The sequence below is a fragment of the Megalobrama amblycephala genome, linkage group LG11 (genome assembly GCF_018812025.1).
Source record: "Megalobrama amblycephala isolate DHTTF-2021 linkage group LG11, ASM1881202v1, whole genome shotgun sequence".
In the NCBI taxonomy this organism is placed as follows: Eukaryota; Metazoa; Chordata; class Actinopteri; order Cypriniformes; family Xenocyprididae; genus Megalobrama; species Megalobrama amblycephala.
Window position 1 is genome coordinate 2,317,767 of NC_063054.1, and position 24,705 is coordinate 2,342,471.

General features: G+C 38.6%; 1 protein-coding gene across 1 annotated transcript in view; it reads left to right on the forward strand.

The window, feature by feature from the left end:
- Nucleotides 1-4,638: 4,638 nt before the first annotated feature.
- slc16a10 (solute carrier family 16 member 10) overlaps nt 4,639-24,705 on the forward strand; it is a 33,975-nt gene continuing 13,908 nt past the window's right edge. The window contains exons 1-2 of the mRNA XM_048208309.1: nt 4,639-5,217; nt 23,055-23,199. Coding sequence (XP_048064266.1) covers nt 4,923-5,217; nt 23,055-23,199 — 440 coding nt within the window. The 5' untranslated portion in view covers nt 4,639-4,922. The remainder of the gene's footprint in view (nt 5,218-23,054; nt 23,200-24,705) is intronic.

The window sequence follows — 24,705 nt, forward strand, 5'->3', positions numbered from 1 at the left end:
TGAAATATATTTTAAATCTTAAAATTAAATGCTATAAAAACAATTGAATTGTATCTGTATCAGTGGATGGTGTGTATACAAATTCTTGTATTTTGGAATTACTTAGTGCAAAAAAAATAAAAATAAATAAACAACATAAAATACTGATGAATGCTGCATCATGTCTGATTCATTCCAGTAACATATATTGCAGTGAATTATAAACAGAGATGTGTCCTTGTTTTACACAAGAAAACATTGTATAATGCTACATGTTGTTAGTGTTTTTTAGGTCATTGTTTTGTGGGTGACAAAGTGTGTTTGTCGGCTGTCAACCTTTGCTAGTGTTCTGGAAGAATGAGTTGATTTGAGACCTAAATACAGTGTTTTGGTAGTTGTAGTGCATTTTGAATGTGAAATGAACTGCTTTGCCAAGCTGAAAGTTGGTTAGGAGAACTGTGTGAAGAGTTTTGCAAAAGTATTGAGAAATGTGTCCTAGCATCTGTAAAAAAACTGTAAATAAATTCATAATATTTGATATAATGTGTGGAATAATATTAATTTGCGGAACAGGTCAGGAATCAATAGGCATGGGTGGACTGTGGGTCCAACAGCCAAGACTATTTTGACTCAGTTTGGTCCCCGCTGATAATCAGCTGCTTTCAAACATCCTCGAGCTTATTTGTGTTCACACTCTGTCTGATGACTGTCAAAGGTTTCTAATAACTACGTTATTTGCAGCGTTGATCACAGGGTTTGCGAGCAGCATCTTTTTTTCCTGTTATTTATTATCATATTGGATGTGTCTTTTTTCTTAAATGCATTAACCCAGAATGCCTAATGATGGCTTGATTGCTTGTATTACATGAGAAAATAAAGTTTCTGTCTACCTGATGTAGATTAGTAATGCCACATACTGTATAAACAACACTTTTCTAGCACACAAACTGTTTATTTCAAATAAAATACTAAATGCTAAAATTGAATAAATGTAAATGAACAAAAATTTGCGTTTCATTTACAATCCTTTGAAAACCCCTTCTTCCCACTGCCCTGTATAATCCCAAATCTGAGCCCAAATGTCCATCAGTGATGTAACTGTACGAGTCTCAGCATCACTGCAGCATCACAGATTTTGTGGCACCACAAAAAGGCACCACAGACGCAACAGGGGTGGGGCAGTGAAGCAGAGTGCTGGGACCCGACTCGAACGGCATAGCGGCCCGAAGTGAGGTCAGACTCTGCGAAGTGGCAGTGCGAATGGGAGACGGCACACGGGGTGCAGCCTCGACCATCACACTGCAACCTGCTGGCGAAGTGAGAGGGGGCTGCGGGGGGCGAGGCAGGACCTCGGGCCCAGACAGCCGCGCCCTCTTGTGACCTGGAGGATTGGGAAACTGCTCTTTTTGTGTGGAAGTGGGTACCGCTGGACTCCGGAGAGCCAGCGGTGGGACAGACAAATACACAAATTCCCCCTGGCCCTCCTCCAGGGGTGGGACAGATGATGGAATCCTCTCACGAAGAGCTGAATCCTTCCCTTCCAGGTCCCCCGTCTCAGGACCGTGACTTCCTTGATCGCTTGCCACCTGGCTTGGCTTGAGCGGGCTAGGCGCTCCGTCCGCGACCGGCTCCCTGCTGTTTGGTGGGTGGAGCGGGCTGAGGCTGAGCCGCCGGCGGGGTGAAGGCAGCAGCGGACCGCCGAGGCAAGATGTGCTTAATGGCCTCATCCTGCTTCTGGGCGGCAGAGAACTGTTGGGCGAAGCTCTCTACTGCGTCGCCGAAAAGGCCGACCTGAGACACGGGGGAGTCCAGGAACCGATATTTATCGGTTTACCTCATGTCAGCCAGGGTCAGCCAAAGGTGGCGCTGCTGGACTACAAGTGTAGCCATCGCTTGACCAACAGAACGCGCTGTCACCTTAGTCGCCCGGAGGCCGAGGTCAGTGGCAGCGCGCAGCTCCCCAAGCAGCTGCTGGTCAAGACCCCCCTGGGGCATATCCATCAACTTTTTTGCCTGATAGACTTGCAAAAGGGCCATGGCATGCAGGGCGGAGGCAGCTTGCCCACAGGCTCTGTAAGCTTTCTCCGTCAGTCCTGAAGAGAATTTACAGGCCCGGGACGGGAGGCGCAGTTCACCACGCCAGCCGGCAGCCATTGGACACAGCTGCATCGCAACAGACCGCTCGACTGGGGGGATCCCCACGTAACCCTTAGCCTCTCCGCCATCCAGGGTGGTGAAGGCGGATGAGGGGCCAGGTCTCGCACGAACGCTATACGGCGTCCGCCAGGACCTGGTCACCTCATCGTGCACCTCCGAAAAGAAAGCATTCGGAGCAGGGCGCTGAGGACCAGCACAGGCCGCTCCGAGGTACCAATCGTCGAGCCGAGAAGGAACGGGACACGGTGGAGGGTTCCACACGAGCCCGACCTTCTCGGCCCCCTGGGAAAGCACAGCCGTCAACTCAGGATCGGGCTTGACATACGCTGGGACCCCGAAGGGAGGCAACGCAGCTGAGTCTTCATCTCCTGAGGACTCTTGCTCACCTTCCGATGCCGTGATCGACATCTGATCCTCCGCAGGTGCACCAAAGGACAGCACCGGACGCTCCGTAGAGGGAACAGTGAAATCAAATGGTAACACCACTGGCTGCAATGCTGGAGAGGGGGCAGGGGCCCGCGGAGCGGTGCTCAGCAGGGAAGCCCTAACCGTAATTCTCAGATGACCCTGCCTACACGCAGACGAACCATCATTCCGACCGGAGCCGGAAAAAACGGCCGCACGGGGCATAGGGGAGGGGACCCCCGCTCCCTGAGAACCAAGGAACGAGAGTCTCGATCTCAGCACTGCGATAGTCATGTTTCCACAATGCGAACATGAACTATCTACAAAAGCTGCTTCAGCGTGCTGAACGCCCAAACACGTGATGCAGCGATTGTGCCTATCAGCAGGGGCCAGGGAATGACCACATCCAGTAACGCACAGACGAAATGACATCTTGAAAAAGATGCAGGGTTCGTCTGTGAAGCTCTTTTAGAAGGGGAAAATTCAGCTCAACTCTCTTGTGCCGAAGCACGCAGGGAGTGTCACGATGTGTTCGGGTACACCACTCCCCGAACACAACGGAGGAACCGGCCCAAATCACATCAGACAAGTTGGTATATTCGGGACAAAATTTTCTGTGATAATAACAGTTGAGAGCTTAAACTGCTCAGGCTCCTCGGGAAGCTCGCAACCTCACTGCTGTGCCGTAATACCAACACAAGATGCTGAAATCTCTTCAAAGGCTTGTAGTAACACTCAATGAAGTCTGAAAGCTGGAGAACACCAAGCGGTTGGCTCCGAAGCGAAAGACAGAGTGCGAATGCATCTGCTTCCTATTTATATACACCTGTTGGAGGCGGTGCACATTATGCAAATATCGCACTCCAATTCTATTGGCTTGTTTTAGTTCTCTCGAAGCTGATAGGGCTCTCTAGCGATATCCCAATTCATCAGTCACTACTGACGTACGTCGAACGTGACCGACTGAAAGGGAACTATTAAGTCTGATTCATATAAAATATTATTTGTGTGATCAAGTGTTTTAACCAATAAATAAATATGCATATGGCTTCTCTGCTGGGCATTTCACATTTAAATGCATGATATGATCTCTTTGAAATACAACATTACATGTTTAAAATGAACCCACCTATATCTTCTCTACAAACAAAGGAAATCATTTTGTAGTACATTTTATTTAATGTTTAAAATATTTATAATGCTCTGTAGATCGTTAGATCCACAAAGCTGCTAATATCATCATTAAACTGCTGGAGTGTTGTTCCCATAACAGAGATATAGGGCCAGATTTACTAACAGCTTGTGCCAGTGCAAACCCTCTTTTGACATTAAAAGACTTTTGCAAATTTCTTTTTATTTATTTATAAATCTAATACATGTTTGTGAAGCTACATTTATTTGTTGATCTCATTTTATTTCTGAATCTGTTTAATTTTTGTGATTCTCTTTACATTTATTTCTGCATAAAAATCTATTTATCTGGAAATATTAAACAATTCTAACCCCATATTGGATGGTTGTGGTTTGCTATTGGTGGATCTCATGTGAGTGACAGGTTATTTTGATTCAAAATTACTGTCCATTTAAAAAAAAAAAAAAAAAAACTCATAGACTGACAGACTGGTGGAGTGACACAAACTGTGAAAAGTGCTTCTATCAGTACACATGACTCAGCCAATCACATTAGAGAAGTGGAGCCAACTTCATTTTTAATGAGTGTCAATAGAGAAAGATGTTTTTTGCAGCCTGATAGTTTATTTACAGCAGAAGTTACCTTGAGCAGGTTAAGCAGCCAAACTCAGACCTCTTGATCATGACATCTGAGACATTATATGTGCGATTTAATTCTCTAACAGTGTGAATGACAGTACTTTATTTTATGAATTGCTCTCAGAACTCATTTGCATTTGTTGAGTGTCAGTGTGAGTGTGCAGCTTTAACAACACTAGAGCGCGCGCGAGTGACGCAGACTGATGTGCTCCAGCTGCAGGAGTTACTGGAGTCTGTTCAACACATTCAGTCTGTGAGTTCACAAACACACTCCTGTTGTTGTGCTGCAGTTGATCAGCTCGATCTCTGTATTCAACAGTGTGAATAAAGCATGTACAGGAGAGTCACTGCGGCCAGATGCAGATGTTGCATTCCTGCAGGTCCGTCATGCGCGTGTCAGTGCAGGACAGATGTGCTTCATCACAGCTTCTCCAGGAGGAGTCTTCATCTGATCGCTCTCGGGCGGTGGGTCTGTAGCCCCGCCTCCTGCAGCTCATCTATATTTATAGGTTATTGCTACAGTAGTCAGTCAGCCAGTGTAACAGTCATCTGCTTTCACACCGGACTCAAACGCATCTCAGGCTGTCAGTGGAGATCCAGACAGGAGCAGCATGACTGAGACTCACTCCGAGCCGACTCAAGACGCCGCGCCGACGGACGCGCTGAATGCCGCGGACGCGCCGGAGGAGAAGCAGGAGAACGGCGGCTGTAAACTCTCGGAGAGCGAGGAGAAAGCGCCGGCGGAGTTCGAGCCCCCGGAGGGCGGCTGGGGGTGGGTGGTGATGCTGGCCTCCATGTGGTGCAACGGCTCGGTGTTCGGCATCCAGAACGCGTTCGGGATCTTGTTTGTGTCGCTGCTGAAAGAGTTCGGCTCCGAGCACGACGACGACCTCCGCTTCAAAACAGGTAACAAAGCCATTTCCGTGATAGTAGCGCGAGCGCGTGCAGTTGTGCTGGAGATTCAGAAGCTCCACGTGTTGGTGAAGAGGCTCGAGCGCGCGCGGCGGAGCGCGTCACTGTGAAGTTCCCCTGACTCTGCTGAGACTGAGTGAAACATGTTTCTCCATAAACACACAGCTTTGACTGATTCAAAAACAAACACTCAGACCGAAAGTGCAGTGTTTGGACACCGGGGCTAGTTGTCACACTTTTACTGCAGTGAATGTTTCTCACTGCGGGTTTGTTTTTGATAGTTCAGTTTTTGGTTACACTTTATTTGGTAACACTTTATTTTACAGTGTCATTGTTACATATGTTACATGTAGTTACTATTGTAATAACTACAAATTATGCATAATTACATGCAACTAAACCAAATCCTAAACCTATAGTAAGTACATGTAGTTATTTAATATTACTCAATACTTAAATTTATAATTACAGTGCAACAAAGACAACTTTAAGTGTAACCCTTTATTTTAAGGTGACTTTTTTACATTGTAATTAATCAAATAAGTACTGAGTAATATTAATTAACTACATGCATTTAGTATAGGTTTAGGATTACTTGTAATTATGCATAATTTATTGTTATTACCATAGTAAGTATGTGCAGTAACATGTAACTACATCACCTTAAAATAAAGTGTTACCCAGTTTTTATATAAACACACAAACCTGGAAAAATACACTGTTTATTAAACACACACAATGTGACAACATGTCAAACAATAGACCGATATGAGGATCTATTATAGTCTGAACAGTAAAGCATTATGAAGCACAAAACAACACATGAAACTCATAAATGGTAATTTATGTTAAATGATTGTTTTGGCCACATCTGAAAATTTGGTCTGACTTGACAGTATCTCTCGAGACAACAGTCCAACTATTCATTACAAATGTGCCTTCTTGTATTAATGTATGTCAGTTATTGTATTAACTCTGAAAACACTGGAAAGCTGTGTTGATATTGGTGATTCACATTCACAAACACTAGTTTTGACCAACATTTCAAAACCACTGCCAGAGAAACTTTAACAACAACAATTAGAGAACCTGTGTAACTGCTATTGAGAGATCGTTATTGAGGTGAATATAGTGAAATGAATCAAACTGCATCTAAATTGATGTGATTTGTTTGATCAAAGCTCGTTTGACTGATCGTAGCAGAAGACATTGAGGTGGACGTGTCACTTTTCTCGATCACGTCACATCAGTGTTTTTCTGTCAATGATTTATTTCCCCTGTAGATCACTCATTTACTGCCGCTCTTCAGAGCTAAAGCGAACATATTCTCAGTTCTCAGGAAAGTGTTTAAAAGCGTCTGCAGTGTGATAGTTAACAGATGTCATATTATATCCTACAGCTGCACTTATAGGGATGTTGTCATGTGTTTAAAGCAGTTATGTGCCTTCAAAGACTTTCAGATGATCCTGTATGAAAGTCTGTTTATAAGACGCATGAGTGCTGCAGTGATGAAGCTCATCTACATCTGAACACTTATTACGCTCTCGACAGCTCAGCCCAAACAGATGCTGATATGAAGAGCTGATGATGCTCTGAGAGCTCTACGGTCTTTATACGAACACTGAACATTGAGATTATAATGAAGCTTGTTGTGGTCACAGAGCTCTCAGCTGAAGTGTGTGAAAGTCATTAACACAACAATAGGGTAAAGTTAGCTGTGAATCGTTCCTGCCATTGTGATCTTCTTTCACATTAGCAATTGATTTGAACACTTCAGTCAGGAGTTTTGTCAGTCATACGGGTTGTCACAGAACCGTCTCAAGGTGTCATTAAAGGTTTCCTTCGTAATGCCGGGTGCAGATTGCATCATCGGGTCCAGCTGTCCCTCGTCGCTCCACACACTCATGCCAGCGCCGGTCAGAGGTCAGCTTCCACATCTGTTGTCTGACACAACGGCTCCAAACAATCTCACAAACCACAAGAGCAGAACAAAAATACTGTTTGTACAAACTGTAAAATCATCAACTTTAAAGCTACATCCAACAAACCATGATGGAAACTCTCCAAAAACCCACATCATTAACAGAAACTTCTAAATTAACATAACAAAACATTAATCACTACTAAATCTCCCACTTAACATTAATTTAAAACATGTTTTATCATTTACTCTCCCTTTCAAGTGCCATGATCAAAGCATGCTGGGAAATAGAAATCCCAGTCCAGTTTCAGTTAAACTTGTTCGTCTAATCTAAAAGAAATAAGTTCATAAAACTAAAAACAATGAAACAGTTTGGTTTACTTAAAATATATAAATTCTGTGAACTCGAAAGAAAAAGTGCTAAATACTCATAAAAGTTCATTTAACTGAACTAATTTGTTTAATATAAGTTTGTCCTACTTAAACCAATTAATTATTTTGAGCGTTAGGGTTTACAGTGTTGGTAATATGAACGTTAAGGGAACATTCCATTTTATCATTCTTCAAAGATTATGGGAACGTTACATTTGAATGTTCTTTGAACGTTCTAAAACAGCAACATTAAGTAGTAGTGACATTTTAAAAGAACGTTTCAGAAACAAAACATTCCATGAACAATCTATAATGTTTTTGTGCTTACATTATTAAAGGCCAGATAACTGAACAAATGTTCTAATAATGTTACTGCAAGAATGTTTGTTCATAACTGTTTACAGTGTCCTCATTACACATTACATGTAGTTACTATAATAATAACTGCATAATTATTACATGCTGCTAACCCTAAACCAAACCTATATGCAGTTAATTATTATTACTCAGTACTATTACAATGTATAATTACACTGTAACAAGGACACCATAAAATAAAGCGTTACCCTGTTTTTTTAGTATGAACTTAAAGCGAAAGTTCCATTTTATCATTTTGCAAACATTATGGCAGTGTTACTTTTGAATGTTCTCTGAACGTTCTGAAACTAGTTGTAACATTTAAAAAAAGTTTCAGAAATAAAATTTTCCATGAACAATGTATAAATGTGACCCATGCTGGCAAAATGTGTCATGAGTCGCAATGGAAACATTTTCAAAAATGAGTTAATTTTTTTAAAAACCTTCAAAATGATGTATTATTCGTTTGAATTAATAACTGAGCTACACCTGTTTGAAGTCGATAGAGTCAGCAAAAGTCAATTTTGAGAAAAATGGAGTTAAAGTTTTCTGAGCATTCGGGAAACAAAATCACCAAACGGCCATATCTTAAAACCCCTAGTGATAACACCAAATTTGATACACACAAAGTCAAAACCAAATATCTATAGGATACCACAATTGTTTGATTAACATTAATGAAAGAGACAGCCTATATATTAGGCTACCGCATAGATCTAATATGTTATACATCAGATGTTTTTCTCCAACAGTTAACCAAACATCCACTTAAGACATAACAGATAAGCCAATGTTTGCATGAATACATGCCAAGATATTTTGAAATAGTCCAATTCTGTGTATATCAGGACCACACGCTGTCTGAGGCGTCTTTGTGCATGCGCTTCAGATCTGTCAGTCAGCGCAAGTAAGATCGTTTTGTTTACATGAGCATGAGTTTTAAAATCACGTTTCATTGGTTCAGACTCATACCACTGAGAATTCGCTATGAATATTCACAAAGTTAGAATGCTGCGCTTTAAACGATACCAAACTTGTGCCGAGGAAGCGCCAGTCTTCGAGAAGCGAACAGAGAAAAGCACATTTTTCATGGACAAAGGATAATTGCTATTTGGAATATTGGGATTGCTAGACAAGGGTTTCATTAACTAATTTGTTTGTGAAAACCTCAAATTCGACAAAAATCGTCATTTTTCACTTGATCTGCCTGTGTGCTTTCCGACTCATTTTGCCAGCACGGGTCACAAATGGTTTTGTGCTAATGTTTTGAGAACATAAAGATCAGATAACTGCATGAACATTCTTTAAACGTTACTGAAAGAACGTTTGTTCATAACTTGCCAGAACGTTCCCTGTTAGCTGGAATAAAGCAAATCTAAGCTGCGTTCTCCGCTCTAAGTGGGAATTTAAGATATTACAAACATCACAATTTTCTGCAAAGCTGCTTTGAAAAAGCACTGTATGAATAAATTTGACCTTATTAGTCCCACCGATATACCTGAATGTTCAGAGTATGTCAAACTAAAACACTTACAAGACCCACCGGAAACTTACTCTAGCAACCACTCAGAGCACCTATCAATCTCAACATCCATTTAATCGCCTTCAAATCTCTCTTCAAACTACTGAAACTGCACGAGGCCTGTGTAAGCAGTGCAAGCAAGTCTTTGTTGATCCAGCGTTCAGCGTTTGTTTGTCTGGGCGAATGTTTCTTTTCTGAATGATCCTGATTTGACTGTGCATGTCCAGTAGAGCAGCTTTTCCTGCCGACATGTTCAATTATCCTAACGTTCGCAAACCCTGTTATGGGGTTCTCTGGGAAGCGTGTGCTGGGATTTGACCTACAGATGACTCGTGTAATGATGTTAGACATGCGCGACTGTTTCCTCCGTCTACCTGATTTGTGTCTCACAGTTACGCAGGAGCTGCGGGACGTTCATTAGCGGGACAATCAGTGAGTCTAGTTGACCTAAGAGAACGTGACACGCCAGGTAGAGCAAGACAGACTTAGACTAATTAGTGCTGGTCATGTGACAGTGATCATTCTCACTCATCATGATTAGTTCTGGTGTGTGCGTGATTGATTCAGCCGGTTCAGTCTCAGTGCTAGTTTAGTGTGTTTTAAGGGCTGCAGTCTCACCCATTTACAGTCAGTTTACTATTAACTATGACTTTTGCCTCAATAATCTCCTAATTTACTGTTTATTAATAGTTAGTAATGTAGTTGTTATGTTAAGGGTTTTTGGGTAGGATTATGGGATGTAGAATTATGCTGAATAAGGCATTAAAATGTGCTTTATAAGTACTAATTAACAGCCAATATACTAGTTATATGCAAGCAAATAAGCAATTAGTTAAAAGTTAGTATTGTTCCCCATACTAAAGTGTTACCGTACATTCTATAAAAAATCATTTAGAACAAGTATGCATAATAATAATTGTAACATATTCAAGACATTAGCGCAGACCAACTGAGAACGATTGCTTACCTTGAATAAACGATTATAAAGTATATGAAAAAAGAAGTGAAAATGCTTTCTTTTTAGTTAGCTTACAAGTTCAAAGTCCTATTTTAAAGTTTGGAATCATCTTTTAATGCCAAAGTTCAGGTGTCAAATATCAAGTTCAGAAAGCATTCAGAGTTATAGTTTTAAACTTTCAGATTAACTTTAGTCTCATTCTTGTCTGTGAGGATATGGAAATTGGGCATGGCAACTGTGAGTTCACTTATTATAAAGTCCCCCTGTAGTAAATATTTTTATCCCTTAAAACTCATCAGTTACACTTTATTTTAAGGTGTCCATGTTACAGTGTAATTATACATTTAATACTGAGTAATAATAATTAACTACATGTACTTAATATAAGTTTAGGGTTAGGATGAGGGCTTGGTTTAGGGTTAATTGCATGTACTGTAATTATGCATAATTTATAGTTAATACTAGAGTAACTACATGTAACATATGTAACAATGACACTGTAAAATAAAGTGTTACCAACTCATATTTGATCTGCAAAATGGCATATTTAAACGTTCATTTCCTGTGAAAAATAAATCTTTATGCCTCAAAATAGCTTGAATGTAACTCTACACCCTTGCCTCAAATTAATGCAAATTAGCCCCTTCTCAGAGATCCACTCGGTCAACTTATCATCTCAGTATGCCTTTTAAAAATCAATATCCTTAGAAATGCTTTGAACAACTCAGAACGTCAGTGAATAAAGTTCATCATAACATCATAATATACATCAGACACCCACTATATTGCTAAATCTACCAGATTTTTTTTATGTCAACAGAAAAATAAGGAAAAGCTGGCTTCTTGAGATTCGATCTCCTGCTTCAGAGCGGACATAGTTAATGATATGCTAAACCCCGCCCACGCGTTGACGTGATTGGTTACGAGGTAGTTTGTGACATCACAAACACCAGTGATTTCAAACCGCGGTTTCTTTTTTCACTGCAGTTTTAAAGAGAAAATACTCAGCAATGGTGTTGACTGATGAATTTGGACATGGTTTGTCTTAAAGTATATTAAAAACACCACATAGACATATAAAAAACATTAAAAACTTGATTTTCACCACAGGGGGACTTAATTAACTTATTATAAGTAGCTTATTAATATATCATAAATGAACAGTTGCCGTTGTTTTAAGCAGAATACAGTACAGGCGTATTTGGGCTTGTTAGTTCCTGGCACTAATTGCTCAATAACATGAGTGATGAATATCATTAATAGTGAAGATTATGTTGTTCTGTGTGCTAGTGTTTCTAGATCTGTCACTATAATCACACAGATGACATCATCACAGCATTCACCGGTGATCGAGTACTGTATATGAGCGGTTGTGTGAACGGATGGTGTGAAATACAGTTATCAGTGCAGCTGTGTTCACGTCTTGTGGTTTCGTTCTTCAGCCCTGTTGAGCGCAGATAAGAGCCTGTGCTGCTCAGTCACTCTACTTAGTAGTGAAAACTGTCACAGCCTTCGAAGAAAGTGTCAGTAGACTGATATTGCTCAATTCATTCGCAGCCTGTCAAACATGTATGAGTCATTTAATGTTTCCGAAGCACTTTCTCTAGAAAATCATGTATTTGCCATAAAGTACAATGATGTCATTAATGGCAGTGGCCAAATCTTTCTTTTTTTGCATTACATTCAGTTTATTTGTTGAAGTTCAATCCAAATGGATAGTAAATTTATATGCAATTCATAAATTGGTAACACTTTACCGTAAGGTCTTATTTATTATGTATTAACTAACATGAACTAACAATGAGCAATACATTTGTTACAATATTTATTAATCTTTGTTAATGTTACTTAAAGTCCCCCTGTGGTGAAAATCAAGTTTTTAATGTTCTTTATATGTCTATGTGGTGTTTTTAATATGCTTTAAGACAAACCATGTGCAAATTCATCATCAACATCATTGCAGAGTATTTTCTCTTTAAAACTGCAGTGAACTAAAGACAGTTCAAAAATGTGGTTTGATATCGCTGGTGTTTCTGATGTCACAAACTACTTTGTAACCAATCACGTCAATGTGCCGGCGGGTTTTAGCATATCATTAACTATGACTGATCTGAAGCAGGAGCGTCTCAAGAGAAAGTTATCCTGGTATATTTTTCTGTTGATTATGAAAAATCGGGTAGATTTAGCAATATAGCGGGTGTATGATGTATATTATGATGTTACATGGTTTGTGTAACATTAGCAACACATTATCAGCTGTTTGATAATGTAATCAATCAAAACGCTAATCATATTAATTACGTTATGTGTCCGATGTTGTAAAGAGCGATACCATTGTGCAGCATTTACTACAGTAAGTTGACCGAGTGGATCTCTAAGCTGGTGCGAGTGACTGGAGATGGGGCTAATTTGCATATTCATAGATCTCTGTATACTAAATGAGGCAAGGGTGTAGAGTTACATTCAAGCTATTTTAAGGCATGACGATTTTTCTCGGGAAAAAACATTTAAATATGTCATTTTGATGAGCAAAGATGAGTTTTAAGGGATAAAATTATTGACTACAGGGGGACTTTAATAAAAATCCAGCTGTTCATTGTTTGTTCATGTTAGTTCACAGTGCATTAACTAATGTTAACAAACACATTTGATTTTAATAATGTATTAGTAAATGTTGAAAATAACATTAACACATATAAATAAATGCTGTAGAAGTGCAGTTCATTATTAGTTTATGTTAACTAATGTAGTTAACTAATATTAACTTTTTACCCATAAATCTTATATTTAGGCCTAAATATTGTTTTGAATTGTGTGTGATGGATAAGGGTTTTATCTGTTTGTTTAAGAAAACAGTATTAGTGTTTTATCTCCAACAACTGCACAGATAGTTTATTATCTCATTCGCCATTACTGTTTGAGATATTTTACGGTCAGCCCAAGAATTGACCTTCACATCCTACTAAGGGAACTAGGTGTTTCAATCTAATCTCAAAGATGATCATTATTATTGAACTGCAATAGATTAACTTTCAGTAACTCCTGATGTGTGTCAGGAACATCTGCTCTCTGTGCTGTGTGTGTGTGTTGTGCTCCACAGCAGTGACTGTTTGAGATGGATTGTTGTCAAGACTCTGACTGGACGTCTTTCTATTGACATTACCTTGAGAGACGTCTGTCTTTATGACTCTCAGCCTCATTTTATGCCGTGAACTCAATGCTTGCTCAGCGAACAAAATATGTTGTAAGAACACTTGTAACAATGTTATTTCTTAAAGTTATTTCTTAATGTTCCTTGGTTATGCGAACATTAGGGAAACATTATATCATTTTGCAAACATTATTGGAATGTTGCTTTTGAATGTTCTGAAACAAGTAGTAACATTTAAAAACATTGGATAAACTTCCAAAAAAAAAGTTCCATGAACAAAATGTTTTTGTGCTGACATTTTGAGAACATTATTATAGACCAGAACAAATGTTCCAGCAACGGTCCTGGAGCAATGTTTATTCATAAACATTAGCTAAAGTTCTGAGAAGGTTCCCTGTTAGATGGGTGGTCTTCTGAAATGTTTTCTTTTATCGAATTAGACAGCGTTCAGTTCTTCAGCACGTCACATCACACACTATCACCTCCTTCATAAACAGCGGCCTGTCATTCACTGGACTGGCCTTGGCGCTATCGCAGTGAAGCAGGTGGAGTTAGTGATAGACGACACGTGCAGCTCTGCTCGATGCCGCACATGTGAGTTAATAGTCAACAGAGCATTTGATCTGTGTTGACACATGGTTTAGGTGAAGGTTCCTGACTGATAAATGGGTAGGGTAAACACAGAAACCGTCCTGTAGGAGCACCAATCGCTGTGACTCTAGAGAATGGCAACATCACCCTATAACTTCTGCGCTCTGTGGGAAAGTAGATCTGGCCAATGGCCTGCTGGAGCCCCACATCAGCTGCTCAGGGTGCTGATAAGGGCGAGGAAATGAGTTCAGCCAGATGTGTTTGAGGCCTGGATGAGATTCAGTGAGAAGGTTTACTCAAAATTCAGTGTCGGGTAAAGAAGCAGAGAACCTTAATTGTAGCTTGTCAAACACTGAAATATGACATACATGGGAAATTATGAAACTCAAGGCTCAAAGTCTATTCAAAATTGCAGGCTTGTCTTCTGAATCATCCAAGGAGAATTCACTGTTTCGTCATCTAGTTGAGTTTCACAATCAATCAAAATCTGAGAAAGAATGTTTTCGGCTGTTAAAGCACTGAAAATAATTGTGAGAAACACATTTTATCCTCACAAGAGTTTGAGAACCAGACAACAAAAAGCCAGAGGCTATTCACACCAACTACAAATAATGTTACTAAACTCATACATTTGGTTAGTTAGTCACACAAATAGTCACTACAAGTCATGGGGAAAAAATCAGCTAATTTTGAACATAAAAATATGTGGCTTGACCACTAACACAATAGAAATTGATGGAAATTATTACATTTCTCACATATTTTTTATGTTTTAGTCTCTGACAAGCAAGGTTCTCTGTTTCTACTGGAATCTTGAAATTGTTTTCGTGATTTTTGGTGAATTGCAAGGAAACCAATGGTGGTCAATTTGACCCCCAACACAAAAGCGGTGCCCAGATTTTCAACACAACAGGACGGTAAATCACGACCAGAATGTATTACAGCTACAGCCTGAGTATGAGCTCCTCGCTTTAGTGCGCTACAGCCACTGCCAACTTCCTTGGCAACTGTGTAGATGACTGTAGCATGTACTGAAAACAGGGGACATGGAAACATAAGTTGTTTTCTATATTATCTGTAAATCCTATGCCTCTTTGTAAATAAAGAACGGGTAGAGCGAGGATCCTTTCAAACCAGCAGCATTCCTGTCCTCACAATCACTTCCCTCTTTGCTCAACTGAAGCCACAGACTTCTCGTCTGAATGCCTCGAGGACTCAGAGTTTCAGAAGAACTGTACCTTGTGATGGGAATACATCTTCAGAGCCTGATATCATTTTTCATTCTTTTCTTTAGGGTTAAAAAAAGTTGGAAATTCCTTTGCAGGATATACTGTAGGTGAACAGCCTGACAACGTCCACGCTGACGAGAGTGACGCTTATATGAATATGTAAATTTGTGCTCCGGGCTTTCCTCTCAATAACAAAATAAACACACATCAAAAATGCCAGCAGTGAGAAAACAGCGCTTAAGATAGCATCTGATCATAGCGATGTGGATATGTTTGAACAAGCTCTGCAATCCATCACCCCAGTCACTTCAGGTTTATTTATACAATAGACCTTGACAGACTGAACAGAAGAAATGAGCTGGAGAAGAATAACACCTCACAGAAGGCGGAGCCTCAGAGCCACACCCACATATCACCAATGGTAGTTCAAAGGCTTTTTTCTAAGGCATTTTGCTTTGGCCTGATTTTGTTCAAAATGTTCGTTCTTGACTTTGCTTGTATATCTGGGCCTTCCCTCTGCTAGTGGCTCTTCATGTGGCCCATGCTAATCCCTCCAGCACTGAAATTACCCATAATATTTCCCAGCTGTCTGCAGCAGTTTCCCTAAAGAATCCCACATAAATCCTGCCAGTGCCGTCCTGCAGATGTACAGCAAATGTTCTAGTCAATTTTGCTAAGTCATCATGAGGAAAGTATCAGAACTGTCCAGGCAGCGTCCCGGAGCTCCTGAGGAAGAGGTTAGGAAGTGACCTGGAAAAATGGCAGACGGAAGGCTTCAGTAATGAGCATAAACCCCTCTGTGATCTTCAGGAAAAGCCTGAGGGGCAGCGGGATAAAGCCTGAGCCGCTCTGAAGCCCAGATGAGAGGATGAAACGGCCTCATAAACCAGACTGATAGTGAGTCCACACGTCTGGCTTCTGTTAAAGCTTCACGCCGCTCTGTCTGTGTGTGTCGGTGCAATGAAACACCAGCACTGTGGTAAAAGTTGCTTCATGCTCTCCGAGAACCAGGACTTTCAGGAACTTGAGTTATACGGCCTGTAGATGTTTCTGTAAGTACAAACAGATGTGTTTATGCCAGTCTTTACTCATTTCGTCAGGCTCGCTGAAGTTGAAACACTCCTTTGGCTGCAAATCTGCAGATACAGTTTCCACCAGTTCCTACAGGAAGTTGAATTGGAATAACAGGCAGTGGAATAAACTGAGATGGAGTACAATGTAATTTTAAAAACATCTTTGTTAAAGCTTGGTTAAAATTTTGAAGCAAAAAAGTATTTGAAAATCAGACAAAAAGACAAAATTACAAGATTGTATTCTAGAACTTCAATCCCATGAAACATTGCAAATGACATTATCAAATTAAAAATTGATTTATAGATGCTGAGTATATAAAGAGAAACAATATATTTACATATTATGCATTCAAACATTTAATTAGTTTTAGAATAATTTCCACTATGGAGAAAATTAATTGGATTTTTACTCGAATGTTGCACTGTATAATTCAGAGAAATTCAACAGGTTATTCTGAGAATTCTAGGAAATTAAGTTTTCTTCAGCCTTGCTCCAATAATTTGTTCAGTATATAAAGAAATTAAGAAGAAATGTCAATATGTGATATATTTTATACAGATCTTTGGGTCTGTCTGTCTGTAAGAACTATAAAACCTTCAAATGTCAAACTTTAAACGCTTACACAAGGTTTTATCAGTCCATCATTCACCATTTTGTCATGATGAATCTTCCGTTTCTAGTAATTAAGGACACTTGTTCTCATTTCATGTTAATTCTACTTCCTTAATTCAAAATTGAGAGTCAGTTGTGCACCAGTGTTTCTCAGGAGGCTCAGCAGGCAGGGCTCTCAAGATGTGTCTTTAAAAGTTGGACTATTTTTAACTTGAACATGCCATCTTAAAAACAGGATGCTCAAAATATCAAGGCGAGACGCAGCACAATGGCCAGAGTAGTCTGGCTGATAATTTTAGCGGATGAATTTAAAGGAGCCTCAGCGCAGCAACACCGCTACTATATCTAAATATTTATATTTAAGAAAAGCTCACTAATGAAGCTATTTGAAATTATATTCATTTGAGCTTGGTGTAACTGTAGGTCATAAACTATACAAGTACTAGGGCTCTAAGATAGATAAAAATGGAATGTAATGAATAACATGGAACGTCATGGAATTTGGCCAGATTTGGCCAGATTTTAACAAGATGTGATATAAGCCTCTTGCATCCCAAGAATGTGTCTGTGAAGTTTCAGCTCAAAATACCCCACAGATCATTTATTATAGCTTGTCACATTAGCCCATATTTGAGTGTGAGCAAAAACACGCCGTTTTTGTGTGTGTCCCTTTAAATGCAAATGAGCTGCTGCTCCCGCCCCCTTCCCAGAAGAGGGCGGAGCTTTAACAGCTCAACAACAACAAAGCTGGAGAATCTCACGCAGCCAAAACGATGATTTGTCAGTAACGGTGTTCAGCCTTACATTGTTCAAACCGGAGTCGACACTGATGGAGAGAGTCAGGAAGAAGTTACGACTTTTAGAATGAAACTGGACGGTAAATTTATGTAGTTGCTGTGGAGTTGATTCAACTCATCCGCTAGCATGTGCCGTCAAGTTCATCTTTTGTGCAAAACCTGTATGGACGCCATTACACATAGTGTACCTGTTTGCTAAACAGAGCCACACACTTTATGATTGCTATCAAATGCTGTTAATGGTCTAATATTTTTTCCAAAATATTGCTTGGACAGAAACGCTCCTTTTTTAGCAATTGAGCTTGTCAGGGTCAACTTCAGGCTATCCAAGCTAATGAGACTCTAAATAGTGTTCAGTTTTTGTCTGTGCAGCCAAGGGGAGCGAAATCTGAGCGGCTAGTTTTTTCACATGTTTGCAGAGAAAGACTTGCCAAAAGAAAGTTACTGTGTTTTCACGTTTTCTGGGTTGGCAGATGCACCAGGGACTCAATTATAGCACTTAAACATGGAAAAAGTCAGATTTTCATGATATGTCCCCTTTAAACCATTAAAACGAAATACAGGAAAAAAAGGAAAACAGAATTTGTGAACAAATTAAAAGGGATTTGAAGTGCCTTGTTCTATAAACATCACATGTCCGTCAGCAAGAACACTGATTCACACACTCTGGACTTCATGATAACGTTCACAATCTTATCATCAAGTGTGATAATGTTCAACATCATGGTCGTTAATAACAGTGTTTGTGAATCTGACATGGACCGTCACAGGTTCCTTCGGTTTCTTCTCAGTGTTCGTGTGTGAGAATCTGATGCAGCACCTGTGTGTTCAGCGCATCATTTCCTGTCAGAAATCACCGTTACATTTACATTCCTCTCTAATTGGACAGTTTGAATAAGCAAACAGGAGATGGTGGGTTTTAATCTTATAACATTTAGACTCGCTGATCCAGAAAACAGAAGATAAGCCGGTTTATTGGTTGTAAATGCAGCGGCTGCTGAACTCTTGACTCTGAGTCCAGTGAGTGTCACTGATGGATCTCATCAAACAGAGGACGGAAACAGGAAATGGAATGGATATCATTTTGCTCAAGCCTCTTCTACGTCAGGGACTCAAGTGTTTGGTTTGGTGCTTCTTGTTTGCGGGACTCAGGAAGTTGGTTTTCAGGAAGAGGAGAACATAACTCTGTGTGAGGAGACAGGGAAGGCCTCGTGCATCTCCAGTTTTTCTCTCTGCTTCCTCAATTTGATGTTTCCATGATCACGACTAAACACTGAACACAACATGCACCGATGGACACGTTCACACTCAGCTCAGTTATGAAGGAGATGTGCGACTGCAGAACTCAAGTGACTTCCTGTACAGATGAAGTGTGTCATTTAGGTGCCAGAGACTTTCTCATTGTCTCATTTTAATGTTCACTGTCAGTACTGTGGGCACGTGCGAAAGGATTAAAACCATTTAGAATGAAAAGAAATGCATAAAGACAAGATTCACACTTTAAATTTGCTCTGGTTGTCTGTCAGTGTTTGCAGGCGATATTAAAACAGGGTTAGTTCACCCAAAATCATCATTTAGAGTTACGATTTAGTTTTATGATCAACTCTTTGAAGTGTCAAAGTGGTAGTTATTACAATATCAGTAGTTTTTGTAGAACAATTTTCTCCATGTTACCTGCATACAAATATCCCCATATATTTGTAAGCAAATGTCTGCTGGATGATGTAAAAAGCATAGTTTTGCATCATCTAGTGTACTTTTCATGCTAAAGGGCAACAGATCAAAACTGCGTTTTTGTATCAGACATATCGACAGACGTACAAGAGTGCATTATGGATGTTGAAGTTTCTGACAAATGAGAAAACCAAAAGAGAAAGCCTTTTTTTTTCAGTTTTCTCTAGTCATGTATTTATTAATAAACCCATCTTGCCAGCTGTGAACTCCCCATTTAAACCAATGAGGACCCTAGTTTAAAAAAAAAACAAAAAAAAACAAAAAAACATACTAAAATCTGTTTAAAATACATTTATTTCATACTAAGTGTACTTCAAATCCAATTACATATTTATTGACATATCATTACTTAAGACTTACTGATACAAAATCATAATTAAATTCTATTTGGAGTATTTCTTTATTACACATTTCCTAATATTATGCCTAAAAGGTTTTTTAATATCACTATTAATAAGGATCTTTGTATAATATCAGTCTTTAAATGCATGATATTTGAAGTGTATCTAAAGTATACTTGCAATAGTTCCACTTTAACACAATCAAATATACTTCAGTATATCTTTAGTTGGACCTTCTGGACAATTAAAGTACAAAATAAGTTGTTCCAATGTAACAGCCTTTAAGTATATCAGTTTAGTATAGCAAAAGTACAATTGCAGGGTATTTTTATTCAGCATATAAATATGTAAATGTATTTGTAGTATACAAAGCACAAAATAAATGTATTTCAAATACATTTTAGTACTTTTTTTTCACTAGGGAGAAGCGGACTGAATCCAGTTCACACAGTCATGATTAGATCCAGTGTGAACAGGAGTCACTCCTGATCGGTTGTCATTTGTGAGTAATAATTCATTGTAGTTATTGTCATTTCAGAAATGCCATATTAATATTTCATAACATAGAGCTCAATAGAGCTTCAGTTGTATTTCAGCTGGAATATTCCTTCAATATCAGCAGTGTTTATGCAGTAGCATACACTGAACTTAATCATAACGCTCAGTTAGTGTTTAAAAGACAATTCATATTCAGTAATATTATTTTTGTTGCAGATGAGAACAAATCTTGAACTGAATAATGACACTCTTATCTTCTGCTTTATCTGAAACCGATCTTGTTTCATAATTGATTGACTTGTTAGTGAACATTGGCAGTTATTGAACTGAATATTAAAGTGTTGTTGAAAGTAAATAGACTCTCCACCTGAGCTTCAGATGGCAGTGCCGTCCATCCATGAATGAGTCCAAACATGTGTGTGTTTGATCACGTCTGTCATCAGAGCTGATGTGTTTGTTTAAGACGCTGGCACATGGTACGGCCTGTAGTTTGTTGGCAGGACACGAGCATGTTTTGTTTGCTGTGCTAACAGTGCGTTTCTTCCACCTGTTGAGTTTCTCTCTCTGAGACACATCATCAGGAAAGCTGACGGTCACCGGTGTGTACGGAGTCGTCACAGACTCAAACACGACTAGCGCCGCTGTTCACACGATCCTCCTCGCGTGAGGTCAGAGTCACAGATGGTGTAACTGAAACCAGGGTGCTTCAGGTCGAGGGTCACTGCAGTTCAAGTGGCCACGGAAATAAAGACAAACCCTAACCCTCACTCCTTATGTTCTCTTATTCACCTGTTTGTGTGTTTGTTTGTTCTTCTGTTTTTTTTTTTCTTTATATTGTTTGTTCTTTCGTTCATTTTTCTGTTCTTTTTGTTCGCTCATTTTGTTAGTTTGTACTTTCTTTTTTGTTTGTTCTTTCTTTTATTGTTTTACTCTTTCTGTCTTTTATTTCATTTTTGTTTGTTATTTCTTTTGTTTGTTCGTTCGTTATTTTGTTCTTTCTGTTCTTTATTGTTTGTTTGTTTTCTTTCGTTTGTTTTTCTTTTTTGTCTTTTGTTCTTTCATTCATTTTTCATTGTTCTTTTTGTTTGCTCATTCTTTTGTTGGTTTGTACTTTCTTTTTTGTTCATTGTTCTTTGACTTTTCTTTTGTTTGTTTGTTCTTTCTTTCATTGATTTACTATTTCTGTCTTGCTTTTATTTCATTTTTGTTTGTTATTTCTTATTTGTTTGTCGTTATTTTGTTCTTCTGTCTGTTTGTTCTTTATTGTTTGTTCTTTGTTTGTTGTTATTGTTTTCCTTCTTTTTGTTTGTTCATTCTTTTGTTAGTTTGTACTTTCTTTGTTCATTTGTTTGTTCTTCCTTTGTTTGTTTGTCCCTTCTTTTGTTTGTTTGTTCTTGCTTTCTTTTATTGTTTTACTATATCTGTCTTTCTTTTGTTTTTTCATTTTTATTTCTTTGTTTGAATGTTCTTTTTTCTTTTGTTTGTTCTTTTTTTGTTTTTTTTGTTTTTTAATGTTTGTTCATTATTTTCTTTCTTTCTCACTTTTGTTCTTTCCTTCTTCTGTACTCATATGATGTCTTATTGTGCACATCTCCACATGTTAATATCACACAACGGTGATGCCAAACACTGTTTTTTGTCTCATTACAAAATTTTATATATTCCTTATTTTTCTGAAACTGCACAAGCTTTTACATATGCAGACTCAGACTCTATCATGTGGCACAGTTTTGGTGAAATGCAGAAAAAATCGAACATCTGCATGAATGTCATATATGGTATTCTTTAAGGAAGTTGGTGGATGTGTGTGTGTTTCTGTCGGAGAGAAAGACGTGCTCCAGAACTCTGATCATCATGTGATCATTCTTACTTCCCATGTGAAACTGCAGCATGAAGGGCATTAATATATGTCAGAGGGTCACAGATCTGTGTCCACAGGTAGTGCAGATAACAAAACATTTAATCATGTGTAGATTTCTAGTGTATTTAAATAAAGTGCATATTCATGACACCTGGTTCATGCTAAAATGTTTCATAGTTGAATTAAGGACATTTCAGTTATTTTGTACAACAATTTTGCTCTCCATTTGATGTCTAATGTAAAATCCTGAAGTAAACAGTACATTTCATATAATGTATGTCTTTAGTAATGTTGTGGAGTGTTAAAGTTTCTGTGTCACTGTGTCTGTGTGTTCAGAATTGCTTATTGACCCTTAGACTCTTTCTCTTTCTACTGCTTTTTCTCTCTCTGTTTCTGCTTGCATTTGTTTGTGATTAAAAAGTGAGTGTGCCAAAATCCAATAGCACAGTATGCATAATCTTAGCAATAAATCACAGTAGGGTCATAAATCTCTATATAATTATTTTGTGATGGAAATTCTAAAGCTCATTTTGTATAATCAAGTGAATGAAATGCTTTACAAATAAAGAAAACTTCATCCCAACTCATTTATTTTCCTGTTTTATTTGGATCTTAATGGACACTGACACATTCGATTAGATCCGGTCATGTTTTATGTGCCGACTGCATTGCTGGTGTATTGATTTGCATGTAAAGCAACATTTTATAATGAGCCGGTGATTATCACATATGTAAATGCATTTAAAAGTATCTAATAGAAGTTTCATTAACTCAGTCTAATGTCTGATTGATCTGTGTTTTGTGTGTGTGCAGCATGGGTCGGCTCTCTCTCGATGGGCATGATCTTCTTCTGCTCTCCGATCGTCAGTGTGTTCACCGATCTGCTCGGGTGCCGGATCACGGCTGTTGGAGGGGCTGCGGTGGCGGTCGTGGGACTTTTGGCCAGTTCCTTCGTCACGTACGTATATTATATTCCACTTTATTTTTTAAATTTGTTGCTAAGCAGTTACATTGTATTGTACTTGACATGTAACTGCTAGTAGATAGTAAGTCACTATCCTTCATTGCCTAGTGTACTTATTGCTAGTGCTCAGCACTATAAACTGGATGAGGGCAGGGATTGTCTTCAGTTGCATTGACCCATCTGTTTTCCACATTCTACTATCCTTCATGGATGATTTTGTTTTCAGTAGCTACGTTTACATGGACACATTTTGTTTTAATCAAAATGAAAAATTCTAAATGATGAACCCAAACATACCAGTGTTTACACGAACGCTAAATAATGTCACATATGTCAAATGCTTCAAAGCAGATTTGATCTTTTATATTTTGCAAATGCATGAATATACAGAGTTTCCCACTAACCATCATCCTGCCATTGCTTCTTATCTTTGTTTTAAAAAGCAGACATAATATGTATCTATTGAGGCCCTAATTAGATGATTATGAGCAAATGAAGCTTTGTGTCATGCTGCTTCTATTTATCAAGCAGTAAAAACGCAACTTCCAGTGCACAAAAAATGCATCTGTGGATGAGAGTCCGAAACAAGGACTGGTGGGACAAACATTGGTTTAGGTCGAGGGTCACTGCAGTTCAACACGGAAATAAAGACAAACCCTAACTTAGGGTTACTTACTCCTTATGTCCTCTTACTCACTTGTTTGTGTGTTTGTTTGTTATTCTGTTTGTTCTTTATATTGTTTGTTCTTTCGTTCATTTTTCTGTTCTTTTTTTCGCTCCTTTTGTTAGTTTGTACTTTCTTTTTTGTTTGTTTGTTCTTCCTTTGTTTGTGTTCATTCTTTTGTTTGTTTGTTCCTTCTTTCTTTTATTGTTTTACTCTTTCTGTCTTTCATTTAATTTTTGTTTGTTATTTCTTTTGGTTGTTCGTTCATTATTTTGTTCTTTCGGTTCTTTATTGTTTGTTTGTTTTCTTTCATTTGTTTTTCTTTTTTTGTCTTTTGTTCTTTCATTCATTTTTCTGTTCTTTTTGTTTGCTCATTCTTTTGTTAGTTTGTACTTTCTTTTGTTCATTGTTTGTTCTTTGTTTGTCCCTTCTTTTGTTTGTTCTTTCTTTCTTTTATTGTTTTACTATTTCAGTCTTGCTTTTATTTCATTTTTGTTTGTTATTTCTTATTTGTTTGTTTATTATTTTGTTCTTCTGTTTGTTCTTTATTGTTTGTTTGTGTTTTCTTTCATTTGTTTTTCTTTTTTTCTTTTCTTTTCCTCTGTGGATGAGAGTCCGAAACAAGGACTGGTGGGACAAACTTTAGACTGACATGTTAGACAACGGGCACTATATCCACAACAACAAGAACAGCTTGTTCTGTGCGTCATACATCATTACGCCATTTCTATGTCATTGCACATGTGCAGAAATTTCCAGTTTCGGTTTTCAGTCTGATCCACTGTTTACATGTCCTATTGAACAGATTAGAAAAGATTTAAACCATCCCTTATACC